At 45.3% G+C, this 26,990-nt stretch overlaps 1 protein-coding gene and 1 long non-coding RNA gene across 2 annotated transcripts in view; one reads left to right on the top strand and one right to left on the bottom strand.

Moving 5' to 3' along the window:
- LOC137528720 (class I histocompatibility antigen, F10 alpha chain-like) overlaps window positions 1-16,605 on the top strand; it is a 35,123-nt gene extending 18,518 nt beyond the window's left edge. Inside the window, exons 3-8 of the mRNA XM_068250231.1 lie at window positions 3,081-3,359; window positions 4,798-5,073; window positions 10,107-10,208; window positions 11,768-11,806; window positions 13,187-13,235; window positions 15,052-16,605. Of these exons, the coding sequence (XP_068106332.1) occupies window positions 3,081-3,359; window positions 4,798-5,073; window positions 10,107-10,208; window positions 11,768-11,806; window positions 13,187-13,209 (719 nt within the window). The 3' untranslated portion in view covers window positions 13,210-13,235; window positions 15,052-16,605. The remainder of the gene's footprint in view (window positions 1-3,080; window positions 3,360-4,797; window positions 5,074-10,106; window positions 10,209-11,767; window positions 11,807-13,186; window positions 13,236-15,051) is intronic.
- The window catches only part of LOC137528722 (uncharacterized), a 35,987-nt gene continuing 15,309 nt past the window's right edge, over window positions 6,313-26,990 (bottom strand). Inside the window, exons 2-3 of the long non-coding RNA XR_011023459.1 lie at window positions 26,202-26,311; window positions 6,313-6,373 (exon numbers count right to left, since the gene is read on the bottom strand). This is a non-coding gene — a long non-coding RNA (uncharacterized lncRNA). The remainder of the gene's footprint in view (window positions 6,374-26,201; window positions 26,312-26,990) is intronic.

Here is a 26,990-nt window from a genome sequence, read left to right on the forward strand (position 1 = left end):
TCTCTCTTCTGTCGGCTGAGGCTGGAATGTGTGGAATGTGCTGCACTGCTTGTCATTGGCAGAAGCTATACACACCCTCTCCAAGCTCTGTATGAGTCAGAGACTGAGCAACTCTCAAGCCTATCACACTCTAGATAGAAGCCATGCCTTTTGTTTGTAAACACTGCCTAAAACTGGCAATTACAAGCCATGATTGCAGCAGGGAGTGGCAGAAACAGCACAGAGGGGCCCAGGAGAACATAAGGAATAGAATGGTATGCTTTTTATTGTAAGAATTTTAGAGTACAGATTCTCTTTAAGAGACATTTTCTAGAAACAATAGTTTATATTTCACCAAGGGCATAGAACAATTTATCAGGCTTGGGCCTAGACATTCAGTCTAGGGATGTATAAACAATTCCTAACAGAATAGAAACATGGTCAGCGAAAACCGAAAACATATTCAGCTAGAACATACCAGGGACATATTACCTCATTCTGAAGTATTGGTCCTTATCAGGCAGGCTGCATCTACGTCTGTGCAGTGTCCTGTCAGTCACATGACCACAGGAGCCAATAGTTGGCTCCTGTGATCTTCTACAGGTGATAGACTGATATGACACGATCAAGATACACCCCTCAGGTGATGTCACATTTAACTCTTTAGAGGATAGTATAAAAATCCAAACCTAAGCTGCAAAACTAAGCACATGCTACAGGATCCCATACAAAACCAAATACATGCTACAGGATTCCCACATAACTAGGCACATGCTACAGGTTCCCATACATAACTATGCACATGCTACAGGATCCCATACAAAACAAGCTACATGCAACAGGATGCCCTACAAAACTAGGCACATGCTACTGGACCCTTACAAAACTAGGCACATGCTACAGGACCCCTACAAAACTAGGCACATACTACAGGACCCCTACAAAACTAGGCACATGCTACAGGACCCCTACAAAACTATGCACATGCTACAGGACCCCTACAAAACTATGCACATGCTATTGGACCCCCTACAAAACTAGGCTCATGCTACAGGACCCCTACAAAACTAGACATATGCTACTGGACCCCCTACAAAACTAGGCACATGCTACTGGACCCCCTACAAAACTAGGCACATGCTATTGGACCCCCTACAAAACTAGGCACATGCTACTGGACCCCCTACAAAACTAGGAACATGCTACAGGACCCCTACAAAACTAGGCACATGCTACTGGACCCCCTACAAAACTAGGCCCATGCTACAGGACCCCTACAAAACTATGCACATGCTATTGGACCCCCTACAAAAACTAGGCCCATGCTGCAGGATGCCCTACAAAACTATGCACATGCTACTGGACCCCTTACAAAACTAGGCACATGCTACAGGACCCCTACAAAACTATGCACATGCTACTGGACCCCCTACAAAACTAGGCACATGCTACTGGACCCCCTACAAAACTAGGAACATGCTACAGGACCCCTACAAAACTAGGCACATGCTACTGAACCCCCTACAAAACTAGGCACATGCTACAGGACCCCTACAAAACTAGGCACATGCTACAGGACCCCCTACAAAACTAGGCACATGCTACTGGACCCCCTACAAAACTAGGCACATGCTACTGGACCCCCTACAAAACTAGGCACATGCTATTGGACCCCCTACAAAACTAGGCACATGCTATTGGACCCCCTACAAAACTAGGCACATGCTACAGGACCCCTACAAAACTAAACACATGCTACATGATTCCTACAAAATTAGGCCCATGCTGCAGGATGCCCTACAAAACACCCTCCAAACTAAGCACATGCTATAGGACCCCTCAATAACTAGGCATTGCTACAGGATCCCCTAGATAATAAGGCACATGCTACAGGATGGCCTACAAAAGTAGGCTCAAGTTACAGTGTCCCCATAAAGGAATTCATTCTTGGCGAGCAGAATACTTGCTGCTGATATCCTTCTACTTCCTTCTATATTCTATGGCTGAATTCCATGAAGTAAATAATTACTGGGAATGTCCCACTCCCAATGAATATGTCCAATATGTGATTATGAAATGCCATGGAAGGTACTTGAGGACAGGAAAGAATGAGCACACATCAGAACATTGCACAATACATACTGCACAACCTCTCTCGGCTTGCTGCAGTTATGTTCTCCAGGCACACAGGCCATTCGTGGAGCACTACCAGCACCAGCCAGTCACTACTATATTACCTAACAGAGGTTTCAGGGTAATTCACCTGCTCAGGCTCGTGACTTGCACACATCAGTGCCCATACCTGGGTCTGTGTGCCAAACCGTGGCCTTAGGAATGTCATGTTTCGATACGTGTACTTTTTTTGTGCAACCAGGGCTTCTCTACAAAACTAAGCACATGCTACAGGATTCCCAAATAACTAAGCACATGCTACAGGATTCCCACATACCTAGGCACATGCTACAGGATCCCATACAAAACCAAGTACATGCTACAGGATTCTCTACAAAACTAGCTGCATGCAACAGGATGCCCTACAAAACTACGGATATGCTACAGAACCCCTACAAAACTAAACACATGCTACATGATTCCTAAAAATCTAGGCACATGCTAGAGGACACCCTACAAAACTAGGGAGTAGGTACATCCTACATGATGCCCTATAAAACTAGAACCATACTACAAGATTACCCTCCAAACTAAGCACATGCTATAGGACCCCTTAATAACTAGGCATTGCTACAGGACCCCCTAGATAATTAGATACATGCTACAGGATGGCCTACAAAACTAGTCTAAAGGAATTTATTCTTGATGAGCAGAACACTTGAAAACTGGATGCAATACATGGGCTTTGGGAACCTTGAAATGATTGGAAGCTGGGAAGACATTGTGGGATGCACCTAAAGGTGGAAATGCTTTATGTTAAGAATTGTAAATCGAAACACTATTTACTATATACGGCTATGTCCACTTTTAGCCAAATACATCCCTACACCAATCTAATGTGTTTCCAGATCAGTCTTCATGAACCACAGATTGTACACGTGACACTATATGCGTTGGTCCTATGTAACATGTTATTTTGCCGTGTGCAGGGATCCATAATTACCAGCATATGTACGGATGCCAGCTACGAGAAGATGGCAGCACTGAGGTGTATAATCAGTATGGATATGATGGAACAGAGATCATATACATGGACACAAAGAGATGGATCTTCATCCCGGCCAAGAACGAGGCTCAGATGACCACACAAGCATGGAACAGGCCAGAGCGGGGAATGGAAGACATATGGAAGAACAATTTAGAAAAAGACTGTATCGGCTGGCTGAAGAAATACATCAGCAATGGGAGGGAAGATCTGGAGAAGAGAGGTAACGATACACTATACACCATACATATAATGCTGAGGAGGATTCACAGAATAACCAAAAAAGTGCCCTCACACATTCACAAAGCGAAAAATGCCCGTGCATACATTCGGGGGCAGCTGTCAGTGGCTGTACAGGAATTTACTAGGACTGAAGGGCCAGCAGCAATAATAAGAGGAAATAATGGGACAGACAGGCAGCAATGACATAATGGAGTACTAAGGAACCATAATTGTGGAGTCAGACAAACAGTAGTGATGAGTGGGATTATTGAGGAACGGTAATTAAGCAAGCAGCAGAGACAAGAGGGAGCATTAAGATGATGTAGTTATGGAAGAAGAAAAGCAGCAATGATGAGCTAGAGTACTTGGGAACAATAATTATGCAAGCAGCAATGACACAAGACAGTACTACTGAGGAAAGTAATTATGGAAGTAGACAAGCAGCAGTGATGCGAGAGTGTACTGGGGAATAGTGATTATGGGATCAGACAAGGTGCAGTGATGAGATGGAGTGCAGAGGGACAATAACTATGGAAGCAGACAAGCAGTAATGACGAGAGTTAATATAAGTAAAACACAAACAGCAACCCAAGAAGATCCTCACTGTGTTCTCTCTCCTGTCAGTGCAAAGCACACACAGCGCCCCCTTCTGTGCCCCCAGAAGCTCCTCACTGTGTTCTTTCTCCTGTCAGTGCAGAGCACACACAGCACCCCCTACTGTATCCCCAGCAGACCCTCACTGTGTTCTCTCTCCTGTCAGTGCAAAGCACACACAGCGCCCCCTTCTGTTCCCCCAGCAGCCCCTCACTGTGTTCTCTCTCCTGTCAGTGCAGAGCACACACAGCGCCCCCTTCCGTGCCCCCAGCAGACCCTCACTGTGTTCTCTCTCCTGTCAGTGCAGAGCACACACAGCACCCCCTACTGTATCCCCAGCAGCCCCTCAATGTGTTCTCTCTCCTGTCAGTGCAGAGCACACACAGCGCCCCCTTCTGTTCCCCCAGCAGACCCTCACTGTGTTCTCCCTCCTGTCAGTGCAGAGCACACACAGCACCCCCTTCTGTTCCCCAGCAGCCCCTCACTGTGTTCTCTCTCCTGTCAGTGCAAAGCACACACAGCGCCCCCTTCTGTTCCCCCAGCAGATCCTCACTGTGTTATCTCTCCTGTCAGTGCAGAGCACACACAGCGCCCCCTTCTGTTCCCCCAGCAGATCCTCACTGTGTTCTCTCTCCTGTCAGTGCAGAGCACACACAGCACCCCCTTCCGTGCCCCCAGCAGACCCTCACTGTGCTCTCTCTCCTGTCAGTGCAGAGCACACACAGCGCCCCCTTCCGTGCCCCCAGCAGACCCTCACTGTGTTCTCTCTCCTGTCAGTGCAGAGCACACACAGCGCCCCCTTCTGTTCCCCCAGCAGATTATCACTGTGTTCTCTCTCCTGTCAGTGCGGCCAGAAGTGAAGGTGTGGGGCCGTCAGCAGCCAGACGGGGTGACAAGACTTCAGTGTCTGGCGTACGGGTTTCACCCCCGAGCTGTGGATGTGAAGTGGGTGAGGAATGGAGAGGACCATATTCCTTCAGATGAAGCCAGTCCCATCCTCCCCCATCCTGACGGCACCTATCAGACCAGAGTCAGCGTGGAAGTGCCAACAAGGGAGGGCGACACTTACGCCTGCCATGTGGAGCACAGCAGCCTGGAGGAGACACTCACTGTCCCATGGGGTAAGTGGTATCTAGCCAGGGTGCATATGTTCCAAAACTCTCTTAAGTCTTCGCTCCTTAGCTGACTCTCTGTTAGGTCTTATGCATCAGTCTGTACATTTGTGAGAATATTTCCCGATACCCCAGTTTTTGTGTATCAGGAAATTAAAAAAAATATATATATCATTACATTCTTAACAAATGAAAAAAAAAATACAAAAAATACAATCTGAGATGAACAACAACACATGACCTGTTACTCGCTGTCGTAGCGTGTAACAGGTCATCGTAACAGTGGCGTAGCTAAGGAGCTCTGGGCCCGATGCAAGTTTGAAAATGGGGCCCCCCAAGCACTCTATAAATAACAGTTGATACGGCACATCAAAACCTGCCAATGGCAACTACAATATCAGAGGTGCAAGAAGGGAATGGGGAGCAGTTTGTTAATGGCTACTACTATTCAGAGTATCTATAGAAGTGATTATTATGAGCACAGGATCAATAGAGAGCTAATATTGCAGTTGAGGGAGGGCCCTTCGGGGCCCCTCTGGCCCAAGGGACCCGATGCTGTTGCAACCTCTGCAACCCCTATTGCTACGCCCCTGCACAGAAATAACTATGCTGTATTCCTTTTTCTCTTTATCTGCCTGAAAGTGTTAAACATCAGGTATGCAAGTGACAGTTTCTGTCCGGGTCGGGACGGGTTGGACTGGGTCAGACTATAGCATAACCCTCACTGATAAGTAATTACAGCCATAAAATACTTTCCTGTCTGTAAAATTGCTTCCGAGAGCTGGAAAGAGATAAAAAGGGTCAATAATTCAGAGATTTGAGCTCTATCATACTTCAGTGAAGGTGTCGTTGTGCAAAGACAATAAAACAGTAAAAACGTAAAAACTAGATTTAAATCCTATATAATAAAACCCCTGTGTCTCTGCGTCCTGTGTCTCTGCGTGTGTCCCTGCTTCCAGACTTGACAGTTTGCTGTCTGTGAACCTCATTGCATTGTGGGAAATAACAGCTTTTTCCAACTGCCAAGCAAGCAACATCTCCCTGTGTGCATATACTGCGGACAGCGGGGGAGGATGGGCGAGCGGGCCGCATCTGTGCTCGCGCTGCGGGGCGGGGGGTCTGCAGCGCCCGTAGCCTAGCGCCCATTTTTTAATGGGCGAGCTTCTTTGCTAGTATAAAATAAAACTGTGGGATATCTAAAAAAAAAAGGCAATTTTTAGGAGAAAGACGACAGATACAATTGTTTTTCTCATTCGTTTATCTTCACCTTGGATGTCCTTTAATTCACCAATAACAAGTGTGACTGGTTCTATAAAAGAAGAGAAGAGGGTTTAGAAGTTTGCTTGTTGGGAGCCTTCAGATGTGTGTTAGCATAATGCTAAGGAGGAGAGTCCTCAGCAATGATTTTATGCCTGGTACACACCATGCAATTTCCAGTCGATGGGTTGAAACAATAATTTCCAACAAGTCTGATTTTCCGATCGATTCTGTATAAAAGTGATCCGAAAATCATCCAGAAAACTGGAAATCTGATCGGACCTGCTGGAAATGACGGTTTTGACCAGTCGATCTGACGGGAAATCGCATGGTGTGTACCAGGCAATAGATAAGCAGTTGCTGCTTTCCGTCAATTGTATAATAGTTATAAGGTTTTGTCTAAACAATCTGAAGTCTATAATGCAACAGTGAAAAAATATGTACAAAGTGAAACACATTCAAGACCGTTGCCATTCTTCCCAGGAGTGGGCATGCTAGAAAGTTTACCCCAGGATCAGACTGTGCAATATTTAAAGAAATTACAGAAACCCAAGAGCCACATTTCAGACTCTACAGACCTTAATGTTAAAGTTCAATTATGGTTTGTTTGGAAGGGTTGTTAGGAGAAAGTCCCTTCTAGGGTTGTGGAGTTGGTACAAAAATCATTCAACACCACAGTTTATGAAACCACCCACTCCAGATACCCAAAATTGCTCCGACTCCTCGACTCCGACTCCTTGCAGGGCTATGGAGTGGGTACTAAAATCATCCAACTCCGACTCCTCAGTTTATGTAACCACCGACTCCAAGTGCCCAAAAATTACTCTGATTCCTCAACTCCACGGCTTTGCTGAAAAGAATGTGAAGTTGCATCTGTACAAACTACAAAACTTCGGACAGTGACCTTTGGAGAGAGATGAGACCAAAGTGTAGATGTCTGGTCATATTGCACAGCGCCACAGTTGTCAAAAAACAAATACAGTGGTGTGAAAAACTATTTGCCCCCTTCCTGATTTTTTATTCTTTTGCATGTTTATCACACTTAAATGTTTCTGCTCATCAAAAACCGTTAACTATTAGTCAAAGATAACATAACCAAACACAAAATGCAGTTTTAAATGATGGTTTTTATTATTTAGTGAGAAAAAAAACTCAAAACCTACATGGCCCTGTGTGAAAAAGAAATTGCCCCCTGAACCTAATAACTGTTTGGGCCACCCTTAGCAGCAATAACTGCAATCAAGCGTTTGCGATAACTTGCAACAAGTCTTTTACAGCGCTCTGGAGGAATTTTGGCCCACTCATCGTTGCAGAATTGTTGTAATTCAGCTTTATTTGAGGGTTTTCTAGCATGAACCGCCTTTTCAAGGTCATGCCACAACATCTCAATAGGATTCAGGTCAGGACTTTGACTAGGCCACTCCAAAGTCTTCATTTTGTTTTTCTTCAGCCATTCAGAGGTGGATTTGCTGGTGTGTTTTGGGTCATTGTCCTGCTGCAGCACCCAAGATCGCTTCAGCTTGAGTTGACAAACAGATGGCAGGACATTCTCCTTCAGGATTTTTTGGTAGACAGTAGAATTCATGGTTCCATCTATCACAGCAAGGTCCAGGTCCTGAGGCAGCAAAACAACCCCAGACCATCACACTACCACCACCATATTTTACTGTTGGTATGATGTTTTTTTGCAGAAATGCTGTGTTACTTCTACGCCAGATGTAACGGGACACACACCTTCCAAAACGTTCAACTTTTGTCTCGTCGGTCCACAAGGTATTTTCCCAAAAGTCTTGCCAATCATTGAGATGTTTTTTTAGCAAAATTGAGACGAGCCTTAATGTTCTTTTTGCTTAAAAGTGGTTTGCGCCTTGGATATCTGCCATGCAGGCCGTTTTTTGCCCAGTCTCTCTCTTATGGTGGAGTCGTGAACACTGACCTCAATTGAGGCAAGTGAGGCCTGCAGTTCTTTAGATGTTGTCCTGGGGTCTTTTGTGGCCTCTCGGATGAGTTTTCTCTGCACTCTTGGAGTAATTTTGGTCGGCCGGCCACTCCTGGGAAGGTTCATCACTGTTCCATGTTTTTGCCATTTGTGGATAATGGCTCTCACTGTGGTTCGCTGGAGTCCCAAAGCTTTAGAAATGGCTTTATAACCTTTACCAGACTGATAGATCTCAATTACAGTACTTTTGTTTTCATTTGTTCCTGAATTTCTTTGGATCTTGGCATGATGTCTAGCTTTTGAGGTGCTTTTGGTCTACTTCTCTGTGTCAGATAGCTCCTATTTAAGTGAAATTTTCGATTGAAACAGGTGTGGCAGTAATCAGGCCTGGGGGTGACTACAGAAATTGAACTCAGGTGTGATAAACCACAGTTAAGTTATTTTTTAACAAGGGGGGGCAATCACTTTTTCACACAGGGCCATGTAGATTTGGAGTTTTTTTCTCACTAAATAATAAAAACCATCATTTAAAACTGCATTTTGTGTTCAATTATGTTATCTTTGACTAATAGTTAACGGTTTTTGATGAGCAGAAACATTTAAGTGTGACAGACATGCAAAAGAATAAGAAATCAGGAAGGGGGCAAATAGTTTTTCACACCACTGTACATAACATGATGGTGTAGGGGTGACAGTGTGGGCCGTTTTGTAACCACTGAACGTGAGTACCTTCCAGTAATTTATTACGGAGGTTAAAGGGAGGTGGGGGGAGGGGGGGTTAAAAGGGTCTTTTTGATACGGCATTAAAAAAAAAATACCTCCTGTGAGACTCAGGAGGAAAGTTAGCTTAGCCAACGTGTAACAAAAGGCCCAACGTCCAGATCAATTTTAATGCTGTGGCAGGATCTAAAAGTAAATAATTTATCCATGTTTCACTATGTATAACACAAAAATTAACTTACATTCGGTTTACAAACAATCTCCTGGAATAGTACCAGTTTTTAAGAAGCAGGGCCGCCTTTATTTATTACAGCAGAATCTCGTTCTAGTAAACTCTGATATAGTAAATCTCCGGATACAGTAAACTCAGTCCTCAGGTCCAGGGATGAGCAGAAACTACGCCAGTGCGAATTTACGCATCGTAGTTCGCATCTATGCATCGTAGTTTGTAGATGCAGTTTTGAAAACTACGCTTCCGTACCGATATGCGTTACTCGCGTCAATTTTTCCGCATGCGTTTGTATGCGTACAAATTTACGCATTGGAAAGGGGAATGTATGCATAGAAGAGTTCCCGGTACAAGTAATTACAGAGGAATTCATGCGTAAAATGTCCTGCATACAGGCATAAGCATCCGCATACACTACGCTTCGCACTACACGTAACTGCGTATTTTAACGCGTAGTCTACGAAATGCATACGAAACGAATATTTGATTTCAAAGCCGTAGTTTGGCGAAGCGTAATTGCGGAAAACTACGCGTAGTTCCAGTGTAGCGAAGTTGGCTGACTACGACCATCCCTGCTCAGGTCCCAGCAAATGCATCTGTATAAATATACAATGAATGACTAGTTCTGATTTAGTAAACTTCTGATATAGTAAACTACTTTTCCTGGTCCCTCAGAGTTTACTATAAAGGGATTCTACTGTATTCCTTTACTCTCTGCCAGCTGTATACACATCACACATCCATGGATCTACAACCCAATATAGATTTTTTTTTATTCCCCAGTATATGTTGTTTATTATATTTCTATAGCAGTGAAATGTTCCTCAGCTCTGTACAGAGTGTGTCATGTATGATCTCTATAGTGTCTCATTTACCCACCATGTTTATCTCTTACAGACCCATCAGCCAATGGCCCCTCCCTCACAGTGATCAGTGGTGCTGTTATTGGTGGCCTTGCTGTTCCGGCACTTCTCGTTATTACCGTTATTGTCTATAAAAGTAAGTGTAAGAGTGGCGTGTGCCTGGTTATAGTTTGTATTTAATTTTGTGGGCAAATTAATGTAAAACTAAAATCGGAAAAAAGAAAGTAGCAGTATGCAGCGATGTTCAAAGTTCTGCCTTCTAAAATTACATTGTTTTCAATATATTACACTTAAAAGAGGAATCCGAGGAACTCGAACTCGAGGTGAGACATATATACAGGATGAAAATATATACAGGATGAAATATTTATTTCCTTATAAACAATACAGGAAATGAATATGGCAGCCTCCATATGTCTCTCACCTAGGTTTCCTTTTAAATGTTTGGGGAGCATGCCTTCTGAAGTTATTGTACTCTTATGCTAGACCTCTTTCTGGTATAGTTTTTACTGAGGATATATATATATATATATATATAGATAGATAGATAGATAGATAGATAGATAGATAGATAGATAGATAGATAGAGATATATATATATATATATAATCTGTCACCACCAGATTCTTATATCTCTAAGGGCTTGTTCACACTGCAGATGTTTTTGTTATTTTTTTAAGCGCAGCGATTTTTCGAAATTGCCCTGAAAGCGTTCACACGATTCTGTATGAGATAGTTCACATATGAGCGGCTCATTTGCGTTTCGCTTTGTAAAGCGGTGCTTGAGTCATTTTTGAGGTGATTTCGCCTCAATGGAAGGTATAGGAAAAACGCAAAACGCTCACAAAATCGCTTTGTGGAGCGATTGTGTTCATGTTTTTAAGAATAAATATATTGTATTTATTATTTTCCGGATCAAAGAGTTCACTTCCTGACTTGCGTCAGGGAGTGAATTACCAAAACGCTCAGGAAAAACGCGTCGGAAACCGCTAACCACAAAAACGAATTGCCCACCCAAGCGCAGGGAATTGGAAAAAAATGCCTCAAAAAATCCCACCGCGGACGGACGCGCAGACGGAACGCAATGTGAACAAGGCCTAAATAGGGTTGGTTCACAAGCGGGCAGTAACATTGCCCACTGTGCGATAATGTTGCTGCGTGGTACTCAAAAATGTAATGCTCGTTGCGGCGAGAAAACAAGCGTTATGGCAGCAACGCACGTAAACAGTGTACCAAGCGTTAGGAAGTAGTGAACGCTATTTCCGTACCACGTGTACACGCATTGCTGTGGTAACGTTAGTCGCAATATTGCCACGGCGAGCGTTACTATTTTCAGTGCCGGGCAGTATCATTGCCGCGCAGTGGGCAATGTTACCGGCCTTTTGTGAGTCAACTCCATTGACTCTGTTTGGCCAGATTACTGCTTTGCAGTTCCCAACTCCTCCCACCAGCTGCATTGGTTATATCTGTAGAGAGTGCAGTAGAAGAAGGGAGACTCCTCTTTATGAACAAATACTTTCTCCCTTAGCAGCTGAATTACCAGCTCTGTGCACAGCCTGTAACAAGCCGCGGTGTGTCTGGTAGAAAATGTCCCATTTACACAACAAGCACAGATGTTGATTTATTATGTGATAGGGGGTTTTGGGCCACATTTCTGCTTTCTGTTCCTGATTTCGTGTCTTCTGCTTATTTCAGAGAGGAAGACTAACAGCACTGAATACAGCAGCACCAACAGTGAGTTCCCTATTATGGGTGTACCCTAATATACCAGCGACTACATCATCCCATTATTATTGATGACCTGGGTCATACGCACACTAATATAGTATAACACTGACATCTACCAAATATGCATAATATGAGTATTAGTATTACTATTAGTTTATTAACATAGCTCCAATATCTTCCCTAGCATTGTACAGAGTACAAAAACGACAATAGTAAGTAACATAGATGCATGAGAAGTTCAACTCACAGTACAAACACAACATACAGCAGCACAATTACAAAATACGTACGTGGTTAGTGTATGGTTTAACCACCTCCCCACCATAGGTTATTTCCCCTTAAAACCAGAGCAATTTTCACACATCATGCTTATTCGCCATTAACTTTATCGCTTTACTCGAAAAAATAAAATTAAAAAAAATTCATTATTTCCAGTTTTCAACCATTACAAAAACCAAATGTGCTACAGAAGATAAAAGCCACACATTTTATTTGCCCATTTGTCCCGGTTATTGCAATGTTTTAATGATATTCCTAGTACAATGTATGGTGACAATATTTAGTTGGAAATAAAGGTGTATTTTTTTGGTTTTGTTTCTTTATACTTTATCAATAATTACAAGCCCTAATTTGCAAAAATAATAGTGATATACACTTATAACATACATGTTAAAAAAGCTGTGTGCCAAAGTTAACTGCTTATGTATTTGTTTTAATGCTATCCCTTTTTTTTCCACGTTCAGCTGCAAACTGCCAGATACAAGTGTCTATGCCTTTGTGCTGAAGTGAAGTCCACAGGGGTGTAAATATAGAAGCTTTCTCTTCTTTAAGGGGCAATTGAAGGTTTCCAGGCTCAGAGCATGATGGGCAAGCTGTGGGTGATGCTATGCTACACTTGGTGGGCCAGAACAGTAACTACAGCCTGATTTCTGGTGTGCCAGGGTTAAATACTTACTTGATCCGACATCTTCAGGTCAAGGGTGATGCTCCACCCCTCTCCTGTGTTGCTGCAGCCTGCCCCCAGCTCAGCAGCCATCAACTGAGTTGTGGGCAGGCTGCGGCAACGTAGATGGGAGTGGCCAGAGTCTCAGCGGCATTCACATTGGGGGCGGTGTAATCTCTTGCCTGGAGGGATAACTTCAGTACAGGTAAGTATTTAACCCTGACACCTCCCCCAGCCCATCCCCCCAACCTCCATCATTTTTACCTTAGGTACTCTTCAGAGTATTTAAAATCATTTAAATTGCTTTTCAATGCATACATACTGATTGAGGGCTATCCAGAGTTCTACTCTAGACAGCCTGTAATGAGTGTGTGATTGGATGATTCTGGTAGCAGTGTTAGCAGTGACTGGTAGCCATGGTGACCATTGTTTATGTGTTGCAGCTTCTGAGGCCTCGTCTGACTAAGCCAACAAGCCGCTGAAGGTTTGAGTGTAAGTATCCAATTATAGTCTCGAAGCTTCAGACATGGGGGCAGCATTGTCTGCCTTTTACCCCAACAGCCCAGGGGCGTAACAATAGACCCTGCAAGGGATGCAGCTGCAGGGGGGCCCAGAGGCCACAGAGGGCCCTGTCCTGACAGACTGACAACTAAGGGCAAGGAGAGAAAACATTTTCCGATCTTTGCTCAGTTGTTCTAATGACTGTATCTGCTCAGCCACTGATAAGGAATCATACAAAGTTTTGCAGACAAATATTTGTAGACAGTCCCTATTCAGTGGGCACTGGGCAGCAGGGTCTTGTGTACAGCGCTGAGCCCCGACCTCTCTATCCCTCCCCAAGAGCTGTGTACTGTAGTGATGCTTGAGAAGACTGGGCACGGAGAGAAGGCGAGAGGGGGCCCCATCCAAAGTTTCGCAGGGGGGCCCTGTGATTTCTAGTTACGCCCCTGCAACAGCCAATCAAGTTCCAGATCTCAATTCCTAATATGCATATCTGGTAAATCCAGCTTTTTCAGCTGAGCAACTGCTTCTCCCACTGACCAATCATTACTGGATGAAATCATGATTTACAACACTTGAAAGGGGTCGAGACCACACAGGCAGGGGCTGAAGCCATAAGCATAGGGATTGGAATTACACATACAGGGACTGGGACTGCAGTCACAGGGATTAAGTCTAAACTCACAGGGATTGTGACCACACTTTCAGGTAATAGGAGTACACTGTTACCAGGGGCATAGCAATAGCTGTAGAAGCCATAGCTGCATAGTGAGGAGTTTGAACCAAACACAGTACAGTCAGAGCCGGGACAAGGTCCTCCATCACCCAAGGCTGAGACACCAAAGTGTGCCCCTCCATCCCTCCCACCCCAGCCGTCACACACTAATTCTATTAGACTAAAGGGGCCCATACACCTAACGATTTTCCCGCCGGTATACGGACGATTCGATCACAGTGATCGAATCGGCTGTGAAATCGCGCGCACACCGCTGACCGAACGATCGATTTCCATCCGAAATCGATCGTTCCCGCCGATTCCGGACTATCCGTCCGTGCGGAAGTTTTTTCTCGATCGCCGGCGGGTCGGGAGTGCGTCGATAGCGGCGTTTGAATGCCCGGCGACCGACGCAATACAGAGGGTATACATTACCTGCTCCGCCTGCGCAAATCCCCGCTGTCACTGCTGTCTTCCCCGCTCTGATCTGGTCTGGTCTCCGGCATGCTTCACTTCTTCCTGCCCGGCAGGGAGTTTAAACAGTAGAGGAAGAAGTGAAGCATGCCGGAGACCAGAGCGGAGAAGACAGCAGTGACAGCGGGGATTCGCGCCGGCGGAGCAGGTTATGTATGCGGGCATACGGGCGGGGGGAGCGGCGGCAGCACCACCACCACCACAGATTGTGATCGGTTTCAGGCTGAAATCGGTTCACAATCTGTTTGCAGTAAAGGCAGCCATACGATCCCTCTCTGATCAGATTTGATCAGAGAGGGATCTAACTGTTGGTCGAATCTGATGGCAAATCGACCAGTGTATGGCCACCTTAAGAGGTGCCCCAGCGTCCCCCCCCCCCCCTTTAATCTCTAGTTATCTGGCTTGCAGTCACTGCCATGTACACCCTTTTCTTATTCCTCTCTGCTTCAAACACAATAGGGGAATGATAGCTGAGTGAGTTGTGCGCCCCCTCCTACACTGCACTCTGAGGCTGGAGCCTCTCTGCCTCGTCCAACCCTGAGTACAGTCACACTTTAAAGAGACATTAATTGGTATTGTAAAGACGATGAAAGTAAATAACTGTTACTGTTTCCACAGTACCATGGAAGACGGGAGCACTGCAGTCTCTGTCCGTTATACACCAGACCAAACACCTGCCTGACATCTGCAAGCAGCTTCTCTGATGATTCAGGACTCTGAATAGCCAGGTGGTGACATCTGGCAGCGGATCAGGTCATCTCCGCACCACGCTGTGCCCGACTTGGGGCCGCCATACACTGTAATGTTAAACGGTCTATAGCAGCGCAGGCGGATCTCTCAAGAAACCCCTGTAATGTGTGTATTGGCAATAGCCAGACCCTGAAAAACGTGTCTTCCTGGAGTTGCTACAATTCTGAGAGAGAATAGTATTTAAGGTATCACCAGAGTTTCAGTGGGAGCAGAGTGAGCTGTCTTTCGGCTAACCCTGCGTCCAACTGAACAGCGATGGGATCAATGTCAGACTGGACTGTTGTAAAGCTGAGGGAATCCACTTGCTGGCCAAGCAGCAGTAGTCAGCTGCTCACAGTGAAATCTTGCTGCAGGTTCCTATTGGGAGTGATAACACAGGGTTACTGCAGCTTGGTCAGCAGGTGGATTTCCTGAGCTTTTTCACCCCCGAGTCCGACACTGGATGGGATAATAACTACAGTCTGGCAGCTCCTCTGACTGCTGCTTCTTTCTAAAGAGGGTCTTTGCAAAGAGTTGAAATTGTTCCCTTTACTCAGCATCATGACGGCTGCTCAGTAATTTACTGCCATCAGCTTTTCTGATGGCAGTAATCAGATGGACTGATTCATCTACCAGCCTGTGTAGTTGGTCCCATCCTCCCGTAAATGTCAGTGTGCTGAGGGCTGTAAAGAGCTGACTGTCGTATGAGTATGGAATATTATGGACTTTTTTGTTTAAAAATATACATTGATAAGGCAGCAAACTGAAGAAAAAAGGTGTGTGTTCTGACCAGGTGTCACCTGACTCATATGTTGGCTACTGACTCATTAAAATGACATAGCATTTGCTTGCCAGAATATTCAGGGTCTAAAAGTTAGTCACTGCTATCCTGCAGGAGTTGGCCCACGCAAAATACTTTGTATCTCAACAGGAATGCCGCGTGTAGGCCCCCTATGCCCCTAAGAAATACTGTACATTTATAAAGAACTAGCAATCAGCTTTTGGAATCTTTATCTGAAGTGCAGCCCTAGTTAATTAGCCGTTCGCACTGGTAGGGCATTACAGCAGTGCTAGCACATGTGGGTTCTAGTTACTGAGAATGGAGCAATGGCCGCCATATAGACCAGGAAGTTACAATAAATGCTAAGAGGATTCTCAACCATAGCGCTAGCCTCATAGGTCTAAGCCTAAGAGTAGTATTAGGCCAAATATACAAAGACTTGTTGGTGCAGTTTGCTTTTATTCTTTGTTCAAGAGACTCTGAAGCGAGAATAAATCTCACTTCAGAGCTCATAGTTAGCAGGGGCACGTGTGCCCCTGCTAAAACGCCGCTATAGCGCCGCTAAACTGGGGTCCCTTCACCCCCAAACCCCCCACTGCGACACTTGGCCGCTGACTTGGTCGCTCCTGGAGGCAGGGCTAACCGCTGCAGCCCTGCCTCCAGTCGCGTCTATCAGCGGCGCATCGCCGCCTCTCCCCCGCCCCTCTCAGTGAAGGAAGACTGAGAGGGGCGGGGAGAGGCGGAGATACGCGCTGACAGACGCGCGTGGGGCAGGGCTGTGGCGGTTAGCCCTGCCCCAACCAGGAAGCGCTCCCCCGCTGAAACGAGGGGATTTGGGGGATCAGGGACCCCCGTTAAGCCACGGGATAGCGGCGGTTTAGCAGGGGCACACATGCCCCTGCTATCTATGAGGTCTGAAGCGAGATTTATTCTCGCTTCAGACTCTCTTTCAGTTCATGCCCAAGACATGCCAACCAATGGAAAATTGAGGTCAACCTGAACTGACAAAGCTTTGTGTACCCATAGCCCAGACTGAGTATCTGACTTTAAAGAGCAGCCGGAACTGAAATCAATCTTATATTGAATGTTGATATTAAGCTGAATTCAAAGGTCCACTACTCTGGATGTATCCCAAGCTAGGGGCCCACTATAGCGATTTCAGCTGTGGGTGATTTTCTTCTTTTAAATAAAGTTTTAACTACCTGCCTTGTCTACCGAGGTCAGTTCCAAACGTCTTCTGGCACGCAGCCTCTTCCACTTTCATAAAAAGGGGCGATGGATCATGGAACCTCGGGAGACCTGGCAGGTAGTTCAAACTTTGTTTAAAAAAAAAAAAAAAAAACGCAAGTCGATTTCAGCTGCAAATGCAAGTACTGTACAATCGCAGACAGTAAACTGTACAGCACTCGCAATCACAGCTGAAATCATGCCACAAAAATGCAAAGCGCTTGGGCTGCCCTCAGTGAGCCCCTGGCCTCAGGGCTATACTGTACATGGACTTCAGTGCAGGACTTCACTTCAGTTTCTGAGGGCAACATGAACTTAAACTGATATACAGACCTGTGACCTCCAGAATGATCAAATCCCTTCATACTCTGACTGACCTGCAGTTGATCAGTGCTGGACCTGGAATAATGTTGTTATTACAGTTGCACTGAAGGTCTGTGTACACTAGGCCAATGTCTGTTACAAGCTTATTAGTTGTCTTGGTAACACACATTAATCCTTCAGCAGATGCTGATTCTGTAACTGAAGCTTAGTGAATTAGAGAATTTCTGAGGCTCGCAAATCAAAAAAATGAGCAAACGTGGAGGGTTTGCTCAGAGCGATCAATTATGTTTGAGCTGTAGACTGAAGCAATGGTCATGTTTTCAGCTTTTGACTGAAACAACAGGGGCGTAGCAATAGGGGGTGCAGAGGTAGCGACCGCATCGGGGCCCTTGGGCCAGAGGGGCCCCAAAGGGCCCTCCCTCAACTACAGTATTAGCTCTCTATTGGTCCTGTGCTCATAATAATGACTTCTATAGATACTTTGAATAGTGTCAATCATTAACACACTGTTCCCCATCCCCTCCTTGCACCTCTGACACTGTAGTTGTCATTGGCAGGGTTTGGTGCGCCGTATCAATTGTAATGTATAGCGTGCTTGGGGGGGGGGGGCATTGTAAAACGTGCATCAGGGCCCACAGCTCCTTAGCTACGCCACTGTGAAACAAGGATTCTGATTGGTTGCACCAGGCAAAGGCTCCCCTTTTAGGGGCTGGAAGAAGCGCCAGGTAAGTAAAGCTTATCTCCCGCCACCTCAGTAGCCCAGATATCCTTGAAGTCCATGGTTGGAATCCAGGACATTACCTCCATGAAGTTCTCCTCCTGTTTGTATTGGTTCTCTCCCACAACCCAAAACACGCTGCTTTCCCCTAAACTGCTGAGGGATGTGACATTCAGAGATACTCTGAGGGACTTCAAGCGACTTAGAGCTGAAAACAAAATTATGATATAATGATTTGTAGGTGTAGTACAGCTAAGAAATAAAAAATTAGGAGCAGAGACATTGTTTCCAGTACAAGAGGAGTTAAAGAGACTCCGTAACAAAAATTGCATCTTGTTTTTTATCATCCTACAAGTTCCAAAAGCTATTCTAATGTGTTCTGGCTTACTGCAGCACTTTCTGCTATCACAGTCTCTGTAATAAATCAATGTATCTTTCCCCTGTCAGACTTGTCGGCCTGTGTCTGGAAGGCTGCCAAGTTCTTCAGTGTTGTGGTTCTGCTATGAACTCCCCCTTCCAGGCCCCTCTCTGCACACTGCCTGTGTGTTATTTAGATTATGGCAGATTCTCTCTTCTCTCTTATCTTTTACAAGCTGGATAAATCGTCCTCTGAGCTGGCTGGGCTTTCACATACTGAGGATTACAGACAAGGGCAAAGCTGTTTGCAAGAAGAAAAGAGCAGCCTGAAACTTCAGTGCATGAGAGCAGAACGGAGAAAGAAACACACAATGATCTCTTGAGATACAAAAGGAAGGGTGTATACAGCCTGCTTGTGTATGGATGTATTTTCTATGTGTGGACATACTGTACATCAACCTACTTCCTGTTTTGGTGGCCACTTTTAATGCGGCGAGGAGCGGCGAAATTGTGACAGAGGGTAATAGGAGATGTCCCCCTAGGACATCTCCTATTACCCTCTGTCACAATTTCGCTGCTCCCCGCCGCATTAAAAGTGGTTAAAAACAGTTTTAAAAAGTTTGTTTATAAACAAACAAAATGGCCACCAAAACAGGAAGTAGGTTGATGTACAGTATGTCCACACATAGAAAATACATCCATACACAATCAGGCTGTATACACCCTTCCTTTTGAATCTCAAGATATCATTTGTGTGTTTCTTTCCCCCTTCTGCTCTCATGCACTGAAGTGTCAGGCTGTTTCTTCCTGCATAGTGCAGACAGCTCTGCCCTTGTTTGTAATTCCTCAGTATGTGAAAGCCCAGCCAGCTCAGAGGACGATTTATCCAGCTTGTAAAAGATAAGAGAGAAGCTGCACTAATCTAAATAACACACAGGCAGTGTGCATAGAGGGGCCTGGAGGGGGGAGTGCATAGCAGAACCACAACACTGAAGAACTTGGCAGTCTTCCAGACACAGGACGACAAGTCTGACAGGGGAGAGATAAGCTGATTTATTACAGAGATGGTGATAGTAGTAAGTACTGCAGTAAGCCAGAGCACATTAGAATAGGTTTTGGAACTTGTAGGATTATAAAAAACAGGATGCAATTTTTGTTACAGAGTCTCTTTAAGAAACTCCAGTTGTTATCTATGCAAAAGAGCCATTGAACTCCATGACTGACTTTCAAAGTCGCAGAGAACTCTGTCTTCTGAAGCTTATTATCTCAAGTGTCTGGCACTGTATTGTTTGTTTGTTTTCTGCTGAAGACAGTTTAAAAGTTCACTGGCCTGCTCTGTAAAATCATTTAGAATGCTGTGTAGTGTGTAAACTGCAAATATTAGAGAGTGATGCAATGTTCTAAAAAAACCCAATATAACGGAAAATAAAAATATGAGAATATTTTCTTTGCTACTAATGTTCTAGTAGTTATCCGTACTACGCGACCAATTCATTATAATTTGTTTTTCGCTTCAGTGTCTCTTTAATGTCATGCAAATTGTTCCGTGCTCTCTGTTACCCACTGCAGAAAATGTGTCATTTTTCTATACGTGAATATTATTATTTAAAAAAATATATTTTTATGCAAAAGAAAAATCAATAACATTTTGTAAAAACACATAAGCATTTCTATTTTTTTTTATTTGTATGTATTTCTTCTGCATTTTTACAGATCTTAAGGTGTACCTGTAGGGGGAAAAAAGTGCCCCTGGGGAGTACTTACCTTGGGAGGGGGATAGCCTCTGGGTCCTTCCCCCTTCCTCCTAAGTAGAGGTGATCCAGCGCTGGCACCCCTGAAAATCCTCGGACACGGCTTGTTGGCGGTGCGCGCAGGCACAATACCGGCTTCCCACTTGGGCTCCAGTGAAAACAGCCAAGCCTGATTGGGTCTGCTGTACTGCGCAGAAGAGTGGACACGATTGGGCTCAGCTATTGCCACCGGAGCCCGAGGGGGAAACTGGTACTGCGCCTGCGCAGGAAAGCAGATTGTAAACATTGCTGTGTGCTGTTCGGGGGCTGCCAGCGCTGGATCTCCAAGGCTGAAGAGAATCGGGGGAAGCCTCAATAGGATCCAGAGGATCACAGAGGTAAATACCCCTAGGGGATTTTTTTTTTATTCATTACAGATATTCTGTACATTGAAAACAAACCAAAAAACATACCGTATTTTTCGGAATATAAGACACACTTTTTCTTCCCCAAAACTGGAGGATACAAGTGGGTGCATCTTATTTTCCAAAGGTACGGTTTTGGGTCCCTGAATATACTTACTGGATCCTACCGCCGCGTTTCTGTCCTCCGTCCGCAGTAATCCGAGGCTGCCCGATCATCCAGGTTTAGATCTTCTGCATCACGAGGCTGCCCACTCATGGAGGATCCAGCTCTTCAGCATCTCATCCGCCGCGCTCGTCATCACTGCAGTCTCAGACTGCATATAGACTGCAGCTTTCCGGTGTATGTGTGCCTCTGCCGACACCCTTCCTAGTTACAGCGTCATAGGCACTTCCTGGAAACAGTGCCTCTTCTGTGTGACCAGGAAGTGCATATGACGCTGAAACTAGGAAGGGAGTCGGCAGAGGCACGCGTACACCAGAAGGCTGCAGTCTATATACTGAGACTGCAGCGATGAGGAGCATGGCGGATGGGACACTGAAGAGCTGAATCTTTCATGAGTGGGCAGCCTTGTGATGCAGAAGACCTGAAACTGGGTGATCGGGCAGCCTCGGATTACAGACAGAGAACAGGAGTGCGGTGGCAGGATCAGGTGAGATGCAGAAAGGGTTGGTTAGTGAAGTGTAGTGTAGTTGGTGGCGGCAGCAGAGGTTAGTGAAGTGTAGAGTAGCTGGCCAGTGTAGCTTAGATACAGACATTTTAGAGGGGAGTAGGTCAATAAGACACCCCTGCACCAAAGACGCACCTAGGTTTAGTTTTTTTTTTTACCTGATTTTTGCCCTCTAAAACTAGGTGCGTCTTATATGTCGGAGCCTCTTATATTCCGAAAAATACGATAGTTTATACTATATGCCCAATCCAGAGTTGTCCCAAAGACTGACTAGCTGTGGTGCGTGTTGCAGTTTTGCAGCAGCAGGAAACTGTCTCATGACACGTCTGGATGTTTGCCCAGATGTAATTGCAAAATGACAGCTGCCACCCCACTGCCTATGCCAAGCACTTGCTATTGACCTACAGGTCCACAGTAGCAGCTGACAGACAGGCAGTGGATTCACCACCTGTAAGCCGCCCCCACTAATGCCTGGGACATACCATGCAATTTCCCGTCAGATAAGACGGGTCAAATCAATTAAGTTCAATCTGATTTCCAATCATTTTTCTGGTTGATTTTGTATAGAAGGGATCAGAAAACCAATCAGAAAAAAATGATTGTAAATTCCATACCTATTGGAAATAATCAATTCAACCATCTGGGAAATTGCATGGTGTGTACCAGGTATTAAAGAGGCGTATGGTCTAATTTTTCCAAACCACCGGTTGTTTGGAAGTCAAGTCAGACGTGTGTACAAACGATCGTTCTGCTGATAAGACTAGTTGTGACGGATCCACTTGGCGGATCGGCCAAAACCAGTCTCATCAGCTGAACAATCGTTTGTACACACGTCTGACTTGACGTCCAAACGGCCGGTCTGGTCGACCGGTGGTTTGGAAAAATCAGACGTGTGTACGCACCTTTAATGTAAGCTGACCTGTCTCAGTGTTTACATTCTTTGTTTATCACAGGATCAGGCAAAGTGATCTGGTAAAGTTTTCTCTCACCTGCCAAACAATGGAGAAGATTTGTAAAGGAAACTGGTATAACTGACAGGAAGTTCCCACAAGAAACAAGCTTGCCAACCTATCTTACCACAAGCCGTGCAGATGTTATACTGGTGGCAATGTAGTATCTGGGTATGCATACAATTACATCTGCTTACCACCTGAATGAGAGCTTTATCTGAGTGACAGTGGGGTTGATTCATTAAACATTGGTAATATTACCGTGCTCGCACAGCGCACTGCAATATGGTGTAATGGTTAAGGGCTCTGCCTCTGACACAGGAGACCTGCGTTCAAACCTTGGTTCTTCCTATTCAGTAAGCCAGCACCTATTTAGTAATGAGTTCTTGGCCAAGACTCCCTACCACTGCTACTGCCTACTGAGTGAGCTTTAGTAGCTGCCTTACAATCCTTTTCAGTCCAGCAGGATTATTCAAATATTGGAATCAGTATTAGTAATATTACCGTTACTTCCACATGTAAGTACTGCTGGATACGCTGGTAGCGTGACCTGCGGTACTCCAGTAGGAGACCTGGGTTGGAATCTCGGCTCTTCCTGTTCAGTAGACCAGCACCTATTCAATAAGGAGTCCTTGGACAAGAATCCCTAATAATGCATATTGAGTCTGCCATGAGGAAAGCGCAATAGAAATGTTATTTGTCTAGTCTTAGCTAATTCTTTGTAGAGTATGTACATATATAACATTTATATCGCGCTTTTCTCCTGGCAGACTCATAGCACCAGAGCTGCAGCCACTAGGGCGCGCTCTATAGGCAGTAGCAGTGTTAGGGAGACTTGCCTTAAGTCTCCTACTGAATAGGTGCTGGCTTACTGAACAGGCAGAGCCGAGATTCGAACCCCGGTCTCCTGCGTCAGAGGCAGAGCCCTTAACCATTACACCATCCAGCCACTAGCATGTATGTGTACATTGTCATTAACAATGTTTTAGCTTTATGTTTCAGTAATAATATATTTCAGTAATAATCTGGTAGAGGAGTTGCAGTGTAAACATCCTGTGGTAAGCGTGACCATTACCGTGAAGTGCAGATAATGTCACATTTCTAGGAAGCAGGGCCGTTATCAGAGGACACCAGGCACAGAGACTGTTTGGAGTCTGGCACTCCAGTCTGCCTCATCCATCCCCCCATAACTCAGGCTCCTCCTCTCTGCTCTACACCCGTTCCTGCACAAGACGAGTGAGGTCATTGCTTCTTCTTGAAGTGGTGATCTGTCGAAAACTGCCAATCGGGGTGTTCTCCAGTGTAGGCTATAGAGTACTTCACACTGAAAATGGCAAATGCTATTTGGCAATCTATGATCAAGGATATCAGAACCTTATAAATAGGACAATAATGGAATTAATGTCAGATTTTCTACAACAGTAGAGTCTCGGTTAACCGACACTGATAGGGATCGGCTGATTCTGGATAAGTGTCCTTTCTGGTTGCTGGAGACTCAATGATAAAAATAGGCCTAGCTAATACAGTACTATACCCCACTCTATATACATACCATGAACTCCATATACAATGTTTAAATACAGTAACTGAAAGTATATTACCCTTGGGAAAACCATGGATCCCAGTCTTTAAAGGATACCTGAGATGGGCAGTGGGGGTAAAAATATACATACCTGGTGCTTCCTCCAGCCCCCTCCAGGCTAATCGCTCCCTCACCGTCCCTCTGCCCCAATCGTCCGCAATTGGCCTCGGAAAATCCTTCAGAAAATCCTCCAGTCGGGGCCAGTAAGCGCAGGCACAGTCCGGGCGCGTGCGCTCCCCCGTAATGCTTCCGTAACCAGGAGCATTCTGTGACTGCGCAGTAGTACATTTCCAGGCCGTGCACACACAGTACCCCCCAGGCTGGAGGACTTACCGGGGCCAACTGCTGAAAGATCCAGACAGCAAAGGAGGGCAGCGTTGGAGCGATTAGCCAGGAGGGAGCTGGAGGAAGCCCCAGGTATGTATATTTTTTTCCCCACTGCTTATCTCAGGTTCACCTTAACCTCTCGAGCGATAACCAAAAGCATGGCTCGGGATAGCCACTGGAAGCTCAATGCAAAACAATGGTGCGCAGCGGGCGTTTTTACTCACCTCCCGGGGGATCCAGATGCCGGCAGCCATTTGCCTTCCTGTCCTCAAAGGCTCTGAATGCCTCTGGTGAGATCGACGTTGGCCATTTCAGAGCGCCACCCGGAGGATGGAGGGAAAATTGCAGTGCTGGATTCCAGGGAGGTGAGTGAGTGCAGGGGCTGCTGCAGGCATGATTTTTCCCTGATTTTAGGGTCTGAAACGTGCTGAAAAGACCCTAAAATCTGGAAATAATCATCCCGCCAGGAAGGTTAAGCACAGCAGAGCCCATAAACAGCCTAAGAAGCTGACCTTCACCACTGGGAGTGCTGCCGGAAAGTTGTGCAGGTTGGTTGAGACTTCTAGTTAGTTGAGTTCCTTATAATCGGGACTCTACTGTATTTTGGTGATCAAGAGGAAAGTAGTGATTCTGCATAACAGTGGTGATCATTTAAACTGACCAGCCTGTTTGTAAATAGAGAAATCTGGAAACAATAATGCTATTTGCCTTGTTATACACTGGCCCCATGTTAGGAAATGCAACCATAACGGCAGGCCCGGTCCGCCCATGAAGCTAAGTGAGGCGACTTCCTCAGGTGGTAGAAGTCTGGGGACAGCACCTGGCAGAAACAGGAAGTGAAGAGAGTGCCTGGCCAACCTATACTGGGGGCAACTGTACCTAGCTACTATTACTGGGGGCACCTATACCTGGCTAACCTACACTGGGGGCACCTATACCTATACTGAGGATGTTTTTTTTGGGGGGGGGGCCTCACCGCAGCTACAACGTGCGGTGCAAATTGTTGGGTTCTGTGCGACTATTCCAATGGGGGGGGCGCAGCCTCACAAGTTTGCTTCAGGCAGCAGAAAGTCTAGAACCAGCCCTGTGTAACGGGCTCAGGCGTTTTCCTGGAGTGAGGAAGTTTTCTAGCATGAGGCACATTTCCAACAGCTTCCCTGACTTATACTGAAAGTATCTGTAATAGTAAAGCAGACGTCAAAACTTTTGTGCAGTGTTCTTTTAATATTCGCTTATTTGTATAGCTGAGCAGCCGGAGACCCCGGGAGGAGTATGTTGGGACACTTCAATTTTTAGCACACTTTTCAATTTACTGTTGGTGCAGATCAAGCCCCAATTATTGTATATACTTCAATTATATCTTCTCTTCACAGCTTAGAAGAAAACTACTTCACACAAGGACTATGAGTTACTCTCTTTGGACGTCATACTGAACTTGTAGTATCTGCAGTAATAATTAACCCAGTTGCAAGTGTATGACTAGATAACACAAACTAGATAACGCTGGGCTCACCAGCAAAACCCTGGGTGCCCCCGCCCTCCCCCATCTACCAGGATTAGGTAGTCTTCATGCTCCCAAATATCAGATAGATAGCCTTTGTGCTACTCTGATATTAGTATTAGGCCATCTTTCTGAATATCAGTATTAGGTAGCCATTTTAGCACAAGTGAAAGTTCCCCCCTCCCAAGATATTGGTATTAGGTGGCCTTTGTAGAGACAATATATCAGTATTGGGTTTCCTTTTTGTGCTCCCATATATGAATAGCCCTTGTGCCCCCAGGTATCAGTATTAGGTGGCCTTTGTGCAGACAATATATCAGTATTAGGTAGTACTTTTGTAATCTTAGATATTAGTATTAGGTGGCCTTTATACCCCCAGGTGTCAATATAAGGTAGCCACACTGTTCTCACTCACCAAATGCAGAGTAAGGAGTGGAACATGAACTTACAGTCCTGCCGCCTTGCTGCTTCATTCTTCCCAGTCGCTGCTCTGGCCTCCTCATGTCTCCCTGCCACCAGCATTGCTGTTGCTGACTGATAACCACTGTGACATTCAAATCTAAAATATAAATATATTTGGAAATCAATTCCATTACTGCTCAATGTAACCAAGGATTGAACTTCATCCCGATCAGTAACTGATACCTCCTTTTCCACGAGAAATCTTTACCTTTTTGCAAAAAGATCATCAGGGGGCGCTGTATGACTGATATTGTGGTGAAACCCCTCCCACAGCACCTAGGATTGTTGCATTGTGGGAAATAACAGCTGTTTCCAACTGCCATAAAGCAAGCAGCATCTCCTTTCACAGACATCCCCTGACAGCAGTAAAGATGTCGCCATGTAATAAATGTCAGAATGTAAATCAGGAAGAGGAAAGATTTTACAATGGGCAAACATTGACCAAATCATTTATAAATAATTATTGTAAAAATTAAGCACTTTTTTTCATAAACGTTATTTTCACTGCAGTTCCGCTTTAACCTCCCTGGCGGTAACCCTGAGTTGAGCTTGGGGTAGGAAAAATTAGGCAGGAGCGGTAATGCCGAGCTCAGCTCGGGGTAGCTAAATACCTGTCTCCACATGCTCCAGCTGCATTCCTGGGTCCCACATGCGATTGGCGCTGCCCAATGCCTAGTGATGCGTCTGTACAGCACTATGGCCCCCAAACTGTCACCCTAGCGAACGCATCCGAATGCTACAGACGCGCAGGCTGAGGATAATGGTCCGCCACTTGC

Source organism: Hyperolius riggenbachi, chromosome 8 (genome assembly GCF_040937935.1).
Source record: "Hyperolius riggenbachi isolate aHypRig1 chromosome 8, aHypRig1.pri, whole genome shotgun sequence".
NCBI lineage: Eukaryota > Metazoa > Chordata > Amphibia > Anura > Hyperoliidae > Hyperolius > Hyperolius riggenbachi.